At 50.3% G+C, this 10,143-nt stretch overlaps 1 protein-coding gene and 1 long non-coding RNA gene across 3 annotated transcripts in view; one reads left to right on the top strand and one right to left on the bottom strand.

Annotated features, from left to right (window-relative positions):
- The window catches only part of ccdc141 (coiled-coil domain containing 141), an 18,985-nt gene extending 12,956 nt beyond the window's left edge, over positions 1 to 6,029 (bottom strand). For both annotated transcript variants that reach the window (XM_028433827.1, XM_028433828.1), the window contains exons 1-7: positions 5,847 to 6,029; positions 4,946 to 5,068; positions 4,615 to 4,806; positions 3,167 to 3,263; positions 2,875 to 3,014; positions 2,550 to 2,738; positions 1 to 2,191 (exon numbers count right to left, since the gene is read on the bottom strand). The exon at positions 1 to 2,191 is cut by the window's left edge and continues 101 nt beyond it. In XM_028433827.1, coding sequence (XP_028289628.1) covers positions 1 to 2,191; positions 2,550 to 2,738; positions 2,875 to 3,014; positions 3,167 to 3,263; positions 4,615 to 4,806; positions 4,946 to 5,068; positions 5,847 to 6,011 — 3,097 coding nt within the window. In that variant the 5' untranslated portion in view covers positions 6,012 to 6,029. The remainder of the gene's footprint in view (positions 2,192 to 2,549; positions 2,739 to 2,874; positions 3,015 to 3,166; positions 3,264 to 4,614; positions 4,807 to 4,945; positions 5,069 to 5,846) is intronic.
- A 43-nt stretch (positions 6,030 to 6,072) lies between these two features.
- Positions 6,073 to 8,359, top strand: LOC114425939 (uncharacterized). The gene is made up of 2 exons (XR_003669322.1): positions 6,073 to 6,202; positions 8,042 to 8,359. It is a non-coding gene; the product is annotated as an uncharacterized LOC114425939 (long non-coding RNA).
- The last annotated feature ends 1,784 nt before the right edge of the window (positions 8,360 to 10,143 follow it).

Here is a 10,143-nt window from a genome sequence, read left to right as displayed (position 1 = left end):
CAGACCTGGGGGTTAGAACCACTCTGGGCCCAGGCTGAAAGTCTTTGTTTTCATCTCCCCTGGTATCTGGCTTCAGGTCTGACCTGGACCAAGGCTGGAGGTTTTTACTCCTATGTAATCTGGTAGTTTGAGGCTGCCCCTCTAAGGCAGCTTTATCAGGCATCTGTTTGGTCTCTGGTCTGGATTCAGAGTGCACCATTCTGGTCTCATCTGCTTTGGATGCAGGCTGCAGGCTTTTAGTCTCCTCTGAACCGGATTCAGAATTCAAATCAGATGTAGATGCTGATGGTGCTTTCGGAACAAGTGTCTGAACTGACCTGGGTTCACATGTTATGTCAGATCCAGATTCTGGTTGCATATCTATTCTAGACTGAAGCTCCAGCTGTTTGGTTTTCTCTGACCCAGGTGTCAGGCCTGTGCTTTTCTCTGATCCAGATCCAGACCTGAGGGCTGTGCTGGTGTGAAGGATCCTGGTCTGCTCTGTTATGTATTCTGGCTGCAGTTTTCTGGGCTTATCTGATTTGGGTGCAAGCTTCAGGGCTTCGGTCTCCTCACTTACTGATGCAGATTCCAGGTTTCTGGTCTCTGGTTTAGATTCAGGCTTCACTTCAGATCCTGACTGCAAATCTGAACTGGATCTGGGGCTTTGACCCGATCTGGCACTAGACTGATCTATGGCTCCTGTAGATCTGGAACAAGGCTCCAGGTCTAATTTAAAATGTGTCTGCAGGTCTTTTCTAAACTGTGAACCACATTCAGATAACAAAATTGTGGTTTCTTCTGTTCTGGATCCTGACTGGAAGTCACTTTCCTTCTCTGGTCTGGATTCAAGCTTTGTGTCAGATCCACATCCTTGTTGCACAGCTACAAGGTCTTTGCTCTCAGAGTGCAGGCATCTAGTCTTCTCTGATGTGGAATTAGCTGTCACGTCTGATCCAGGTCCTGGTTGCATATTTGAACTGGATCTGGGCTTGAGATCTGATCTGGAACAAGACTGAACACCTTTGGTTTCCTCTGATCTGGAATCTGGATCCAGGTCTAATCTTGAGTCAGGCTGCTGGCTGTTGTTTTTCTCTAATTTGGCTGTAGGCTCAGAATGCACCATTCTGGTCTCTCCTAACTTAGATTCAGGCTGCAGGCTTGTAGTCTCATCTGAACTAGATTCAGGCTTCAGATTTGATCCAGATGCTAACGCCACATCTAACCTGGAGCTAAACATCATAGCTGATCTGGACTCTGGCTTCATGTCACATCCAGATACTGGTTGCACATCTGTGTTGGATCCTAGCTGTAAATCTTTGGCCTCCTCCAATCCTGGTATAGATTTCAGGATTCTAGTCTTCTCTGATATAATAACCTCTACATCTGACCCAGATCCTGGCTGCAGATCTAATGCAGACTGAAGCTGTGCTTCTTTGGTTGAAGTTTTCTTTGTCTCAGGTCTGGAAATGGAAGGCAAATTTCTGATCTGATTCAGATCTGACTTGGACCAAGGCTGGTCTAATCGAGGTGGTTGCATGGTGGTCTCTCCTGATCTAGATCCAGGCTGTAGATCTTTATTTTTGTCTAGTCTGGATCTAGCCTGCAGACTTCTTGTTTCTGTCCCACATTCAAACTTCACTTCTGACTCTGACAGAGATCCTGGCTGTACATCTGAACTGGATCTAGAACCACAGTGGCTATCTCTAGTTTCTTTGGGTCTAGAGTCTGGCTCCAGATCTAATCTTAAACATGGCTGCAGATATTTTCTCCTCTCTAATCTAGATTCATGCTTCAAATCAGATGCAGATGTTGGATGTACATCTGAACTGGATCTGGAATCAGGCTGCACTTCTAATGCAGATCCAAGTTGCACCTCTTTGGTCCCTGATCTGGATTCAGACTGTATGTGATCTAATGGGGAGTCAGTCTTTAGATCTAAGGGTGATCCTAACTTAAGGTTTTTGGTAATTTTGAAACTGGATTCTGAGCGATCTAATCCTGATAGGTGGGTCTTAGTCTCATCTGATTCTGATACAGGTTTCAGATCTAATCCAGACCATGGCTGCACATCCAGTCTTAATTCTGATCGGAGTTCGACGGTCTCTTCTGATCCAGAGCCAGACTTCTGTTTGTTTGTTCCTGTTTCAGGATGCAGGTCCGGCGATGTGGATCCAGACTCCAGGATTTCATCCACTGTGAGACTCAAGTCCTGTGGGGCAGAATGACGTTATTATAAATTCAATCACTTTGTCTCTCGTTGGAAGCACTGAGCCATAAATGAGGGCAGTATTCTGGCTCCTGAAGGTTGGGCTCTATGTGACGCTCTGCACTCTGAGGAAGTGGTTTGTTAGACCGTGTTCAGGAACAACCTCCAAGCCATCCAGGACTTTCATCAGACAGAATATTTTTAAGCGCGGCCATCGGAGAGCCGAGAATTTACCAGCAGCAGGTTTTCTATTTATAATGTGAACACAAGATGGACGCTGACAGATCAGGGTGATGACTCTGCTGCTCGCAGTGACTCATCTGCTGCTGACTATAATTAAACTAGATGTTTTAATAAAGACCTGATGGATCTGAGCCCGCTGCACCGTCGGAGGTGACGTCTCGCAGCCGACCCAGCCACACTCTTCTTCTGTGCTCCACGCCTTCTGGAGCTGCAGCCTGATGGTTTGGTCCACCCTCCGCCTCCGATCCTGCAGCGCCTCCACCAGCTCCTCCAGCTTCAGCACCATCCCTCTGCTGCACCAGCAGCTCTGGGAGGAGAACACAGCAGAGAAGGCGGCTTTTTAAAGTTCAGTGAAGTCAGTGCTTCGGATGTTTCTGTCTTCTCTCTGAACACAGCTGAGCACAAAAATGTTAAATCATTAGCTCCAACTGAGCCACTTTCACCTCCTCCTCCTCCTGCTGCTGCTGCTGCTCCTGCAGTACTCCTCCTCTCCTCTGGAGGGCCTCGGTCCTCTGCAGCTGCTTGAGTTTCTGCAGCAGGATGCTGCTGCTGCTTAAAACCTGCAGAGATTTCTCCAAAAGATCTGAAATCCACCACAAAGACTGGATGAGCCGGGACACACAGCAACTACGACAGACCAGTTCGCCTAAACCAGTTTAGAGTCTAAACCACCAGACCTCTGACTACGTTAAACCAGTTAGTACCAGTGTTGGTTTTTACTGATGAACCACTTACCTCTTCTCATGGAGCCGTACAGGACGTGGACCTCAGTCAGTCTGTGGTCCCCCCGGCTGATCTGTAGATCCTCAAGTCTGTCCATGCTGACAGAAAACTACAGGCAGAGAGACAGGCAGGCAGAGACAGACAGTCAGACAGAGAGAGAGAGAGAGACAGACAGAGAGAGAGAGACAGACAGGCAGAGAGAGAGAGAGAGAGAGAGACCGACAGACAGACAGAGAGAGAGAGACAGGCAGGCAGAGACAGAGAGAGAGACAGTCAGACAGAGAGAGAGAGAGAGAGACAGACAGACAGGCAGAGAGAGAGAGAGAGAGAGAGAGACAGTCAGACAGAGAGAGAGACCGACAGAGAGAGAGACCGACAGACAGACAGACAGACAGAGAGAGAGACAGGCAGGCAGAGAGAGAGAGAGAGAGAGAGAGAGAGAGACAGGCAGGCAGAGACAGAGAGAGAGAGACAGTCAGACAGAGAGAGAGACAGAGAGAGAGAGACAGTCAGACAGAGAGAGAGACCGACAGAGAGAGAGACAGGCAGGCAGGCAGGCTGAGGTGGAAGCCTCCAGGACCCAGATGTGGCCTTGTGGCTCCACAGTACACTGAGTATCTATGTGATGTACAGTGGTGTTAAAACACATCAGACCACAGGAAGTGTTTGTTCAAAGCACAGGACGCAGACTCACATGACACAGTCTGATTCTGATTATTGTGTTTCACAGGAATTTCTATGATTTCTATTTCTATGATCTCTGTGAACTATATGAATAACACATCATATATTGGTATTGTTCCCTCTACTTAGGCATCCAGGTTTCAGATCTGTGTTCGAGCTCTGGTGCATATATAAAATCTAGTGACTGAACAGTCGGCACAGCCGGCTGGGAGCAGATCTGGACAGTAAGAACGTTCGGTGCATTCGGGGTTAATTCCTCAAACAATAAGACAAAATATGGAGAGATTGAAGAGAATGCTGCTGCAGGCCTTCAATGCAAGAGGGAGCTGAGGGGGGAGACCTCAGACCAGCAGCCTGTCTTCACTGGAAGACAAATGGCCTCTGTGACATCACACCGAAATCTGATTGGCCACCTTAAAACATGGTGTGAATGGACTGGGGGTTACAGACGGCGGCAGGTGGGGACAGTAAAATGGCTGCCAGCCAATCAGCATGGCTTCCCCTGGCACGTCTCCACACGAGGAATGTGGGACTGAAACAGACGTCCTTCAAGAAGACATGCGGCGGGGGTTAATCATGTCCTCAGAGCACCGCCTGACGATACATGGCATGTCACATGACAGCCAGCGGGCGCTCATCATGAACACAGCCCCCTCCAGTGGACACTGACTTCCTGTTTACTTTACAGGACAATAATGAGGCTGTTAGTGTCACCATGGTGACCAGCTGTGAAATAAAACAAACATCATCCGCCCCTGTGGCGCCCTGTGTCTGACCTCCAGTGCTTGGCGGTGGAACTGTGCGGCCAGCATCAGGACTTCCTGACGTCTGTTGAGCAGGTGGAGGAGCAGCAGCCACCCCTCAGTCAGAGACGCCTTCATGGCTTTGGACACCTCCTCTTCCTCTTTGCCTCCATCCGTCCTCACCCGTTTCTTCTCCACCACGGACAGCACTTCAAACTCATGTTTCTGCAATACCAACACACACACACACACACACACACACACACACACTGAATAACAGAGTGACTATAATCACTGAGGCTAAAGACAGACACGCTGAATGTGACATCACGCTGTGTAAGTGTGTGTCTGCGTGACTTCGCACCTTGAGCTTCTCCAGCAGCTGCTGCAGCTCCTGGATCAGTGTGTGGTTTTCTTCCTGGTTCAATCCAACCTCACAGAGTCCTGGATGGACCTGAACCAGCTGCAAGTGGACCAGAGACCCACTCTGAGCACGCACACACACACACACACACACACACACACACACACTTTACATCCTGAAGCATTCTGATAATGTTTTGTTGTCTGTCGACCTGCTGACAGTGTGTGTGTGTGTGTGTGTGTGTGTGTGTGCATGTGTGTGTGTGTGTGGGTGTTTGTGTGTGTGTCTGTGTGGGTGTTTGTGTGTGTGTGTGTGTGTGTCTGTGTGGGTGTTTGTGTGTGTGTGTGTGTGTGTCTGTGTGGGTGTTTGTGTGTGTGTGTGTCTGTGTGGGTGTTTGTGTGTGTGTGTGTGTCTGTGCAGCATTCCTCAGTCTGATACAGTATCTCTGGCATGTCAGCCAGAAAAAGACACAACGTGACATGAGACCAAACACACGACCTGACAGCTCCTCAAACTATTGTCTCACAAACACACATGTAAAGTTTACCACCCGTGGACATGTAAACACATCTCGTGTTTTTAGCACTGACAGGTAACAGCTGTTTAAAGCAGGATCAGTAAATAGTTGGAGCTATTAGAGGAAACAACACGAGGACAGAAATGTCCTCCACAGGGACACAACAGCCTGTTGACTGAACAAATGCTACGCTATGATTCTCACAGACACATGTCTCAGTGTTACTGAGCGTCTGCTGAAAGGTGGGACGCTTAGCTAACTAGCTACGGTCAAAAGGCTGACATTAGGCTAACTACATGTCAAGCTAACAGTAGGGTCGTCCACAGATGGCATTAGCATGGTAAGCTAACATGCTAATGTGGGACTCCCTTGGCTCTGATGTACCTTGAGCACAGAGAGGACCATCTGGGACTGTCCGGCCTGGATGGCGATGGTGCTCAGAGTGCTGAAAGAGGGACAGAGCTGCGTCTGTCCTTCTTTTCCTCCAAGGACTCTGTTTCCCGCCTTCTGCTGGTGTCCACGTGTCTCCGTGTCCTCTCCGATCGTCATGGCGACCCTGTCAGGTCAGGGGGGAAGCCTGCTCCTCCCGCGCAGCCCGTGGAGTTATAATGGAACCTGTTTGAACTTCTTACTTTGGATTTCTGAAGAAGGACACATGGAGGACTTCACCCCCACTGCACCACCCTCAGCCTCTGTGAAGGTCTGAGCCCGAACCACAGCAGAACCAGTGACCCCCGCAGGTACTGCTACAGACTGAGGCCTGCACCACCTGCAGAGACACAGCACCAACAACCCAAACAGCATGAAGACTCAGCATGGACTCAGACAGACGTTAGCTCGTACGCTAAGGCTGCAGCTGGATTTAGAGATCCAATCAGATGAGGATAAGTGCACAGTAAAAATACAACACTTATATTTAGTCTGATGAATGAGCTATCAGCACACACTTCATTAAGCTGTTTTTACAGACGTCACGTTCTGGGCTGAAAAAATAAAGACGTTAAACTTCTGAACGCACATGACTTCACCAAAAACATTCATTCATGAACACTATAAAACATCAGTCAGCCATACCTAAACATCAGCCTCCATCACCCAGTACAAACATTTAACACCTCACACAGTGTGAACATTAACCCCCGGGGAGCCGAGACAAGTTACCCAGATCAGATCCTCATCACATCTGTATGAACAAAAAGTTTCCAGACTCACAACGACAGCAACTCACCGATCAGGACGTTTCCCTGCTGACCGAGAGAGCAGCATGAAGACTGAGAGAGAGAGAGAGAGGGGAGGGAGAGAGAGAGGGGGAGAGAGAGAGAGCAGCATGAAGACTGAGAGAGAGAGAGGGGGAGAGAGAGAGAGAGGGGGAGAGAGAGAGAGGGGAGGGAGAGAGAGAGGGGGAGAGAGAGAGAGCAGCATGAAGACTGAGAGAGGGAGAGAGAGAGGAGGGAGAGAGAGAGGGGGAGAGAGAGAGAGCAGCATGAAGACTGAGAGAGGGAGAGAGAGGGGAGGGAGAGAGAGAGGGGGAGAGAGAGAGAGCAGCATGAAGACTGAGAGAGGGAGAGAGAGGGGAGGGAGAGAGAGAGGGGGAGAGAGAGAGAGAGCAGCATGGAGAGAGAGAGGGGGAGAGAGGGGGAGAGAGAGAGAGCAGCATGAAGACTGAGAGAGAGAGAGGGAGGGGAGGGAGAGAGAGAGAGAGAGAGAGCAGCATGAAGACTGAGGGAGGGAGAGAGAGGGAGGGAGAGAGAGGGGGGAGGGAGAGAGAGAGAGAGAGAGAGAGCAGCATGAAGACTGAGAGAGAGAGAGAGAGAGGGGAGGGAGAGAGAGAGAGGGGAGAGAGAGGGAAGGGGGAGAGGGGAGAGAGAGAGAGAGAGGGGGGAGAGAGAGCAGCATGAAGACTGAGAGAGAGAGAGAGAGGGGAGGGAGAGAGGAGGGAGAGAGAGAGAGGGGGGGAGAGGGGAGGGAGAGAGAGCAGCATGAAGACTGAGAGAGGGAGAGAGAGGGGAGGGAGGGAGAGAGAGAGAGAGGGGGAGAGAGAGGGGGGAGGGAGAGAGAGCAGCATGAAGACAGAGAGAGGGAGAGAGAGGGGAGGGAGGGAGAGAGAGAGAGGGGGGAGAGAGAGCAGTATGAAGACTGAGAGGGGGGGGAGAGAGAGGGGAGAGAGAGCAGTATGAAGACTGAGAGAGAGAGGGGAGGGAGAGAGAGGGGAGGGAGAGAGCTGCTGGTAAAAATAGATGTGGCTTCCAGTGGGATTATCACACAGCTGAGTGACAGAGAGACATCTGCCTTCCATAAACAAACACTCCTGTGTCTCTCTCTCTCACACACACAGACACACACACACACAGACACACACACCTTGTCCTCCGTTTCATTTGACCGGTCCCTCAGGGGCTCTTTCACACAGACTACAGGGGCAGTTCCGACGTTTTCTTCCTCCTCCACCCTCCACAGCTCCGCCCACACACACTTCCCTGCAGACACTCCACCATGAAATAATGGCATCATCTTCATGTTGGTGTTTTTATTAATTGTAACACTGACCTGGGAATCTGTGATCCTTCTCATGGTCTTAGGCACACTCAGCATTACCCTCACCAGGACCGCCCTCACCAGGATCACCAGGATCGCCCTCACCAGGATCACCAGGATCACCCTCACCAGGACCGCCCTCACCAGGACCGCCCTCACCAGGATCACCAGGATCACCCTCACCAGGACCACCCCCACCAGGATCGCCCTCACCAGGATCACCAGGATCACCCTCACCAGGACCGCCCTCACCAGGACCGCCCTCACCAGGATCACCAGGATCACCCTCACCAGGACCACCCTCACCAGGATCGCCCTCACCAGGATCACCAGGATCACCCTCACCAGGACCGCCCTCACCAGGATCAAACTACTTTCAGAATCAGAGAGAATCAGAATCAGAAATTACTTTATTTATCCTTCAGGGGAAATTCTTGTTTGTTACAGACACATAGAAGAAAGGATAATTGAAATGAAATAGAAATATATAATAAATATCTAAATACCTAGACAGCATTTAAACCCCTGAGTTGTATCTAAAGAACATATTTACAACTGTATAAACCTTTACACAGTAAAGAGCAGGACATGAATGTTCCAGTATGAATGTACAGTGTCTGAGTGACTGTCACAGTTCAGAGTTCAGTAGTTTGATGGAGACGGGCAGGAATGACTTCCTGTGTCTCTCAGTGGTGCATCATGGGAGTCGGAGTCTGTTGCTGAACGAGCTCCTGTAGCTGGTCAGCACAGTGTGGAGCAGGTGGGAGGGACAGTCCAGTATGGTCTTTACTTTGGACCACGTCCTCCTCTGACACACCTCTGTCAGAGAGTCCATCAAATCTCAATCAATCTCTATCAAATCTGTTAAAGAACTGATTCAGCTCATTGGCCTGTTCCACACTGCCATTAACTCCACCCCTGCTGCTCGACCTGTAACCAGTGATGGTCCTCAGGCCACTCCACACCTCTCCCGTGTTGTTCTGCTGAAGTTTCCACTCCAGCTTCCTCCTGGACTTCTCCTTGGCCTCCCTGATTTTTATTCTCAGGTCCTTCTGTGTAGCTTGCACCTCCTCCTGTCGCCCGCTCTGAACGCCTTCTTCTTTCTATTTAAAATGTCTTTAATGTCCTTAGTCACCCATGGCTTGTTGTTGGGGAAACAATTCACTGTCCTAACTGGAACAACACTGTCCAATGTATCCAGTGATACTGTGACCCCATCAATGTCCTGGCCGTGGGGTTCACAGAGCGCCCGCCAGTCAATCACTTCAAAGCAGTCCTGAAGTGTCTCATTTGCCTCGTCTGTCCATCTCCTCACGAGGCACATAGCGGGGGGGGGGGGGGGGGGGGGGGGGGGTGAATCAGATTGTGATCCGACCTGTCCAGAGGGGGGAGGGGGGAAGAGCTGTAAGCATCCCTTACATTATACAGCAGGTCTATTGTTCCTCCCTCCCTGGTGGGACAGTTCACACACTGGGGGAAAGTTGGAAGAGTTGTGTCCAGGTTGATGTGGTTGAAGTCACCTGAGACAGCAATGAATGCACTCGGTGCTGAGTCTGTATCCGTGCTGTTGCAGAGTGGATGGTGTCACATGCAGAGGGTGGAGCACAGAATCACCAGGACGACATGAGAAAACTCCCTGTGTAGATACTATGGACGTAGTCCGACAGCACATAGTTCCACATCCGGGTTGCAGATGCGCTCCTTCACCGTGATGTGAGCTGGATTACACCGCCGGTTATTAACGAGCACGGCGCAGTCTCTGTCCGCACAGACCGCGTGGAATCCTGTAACTGTTGTATTGTCATCAGGTATATCCTGGTGCAGCCATGTCTCCGTAAAGCACATATCACCACACTCACGGTATTCCCTCTGACAGTGTCAGTCCATGACGATGGAGGGGAGACACGGCTTGAAGTTCTTCATCATAAGCCTGCGTTGTTTCAAAGCCTCCCTCTTCATCCCGTGTGTCTTGCGCCAGCATTCAGGAGGGATTTCCCTTGGTGCATGATTTGAAGCGGTGGGCCTCAGGTCGAACAGCTGATCCCTGGTGTAAACAATGGGAGCCGCTGGGAGTTGCATCGTTACGATGACCGAAGTGTGTAGCGACGAAACAAAACACAAAAAATCCTTTCCTGTTGGCGTGTGC

Source organism: Parambassis ranga, chromosome 21 (assembly GCF_900634625.1).
Source record: "Parambassis ranga chromosome 21, fParRan2.1, whole genome shotgun sequence".
Lineage (NCBI taxonomy): Eukaryota > Metazoa > Chordata > Actinopteri > Ambassidae > Parambassis > Parambassis ranga.
Note: the sequence above shows the minus strand (reverse complement) of the source record. Positions and strands in the feature narration are given on the sequence as shown.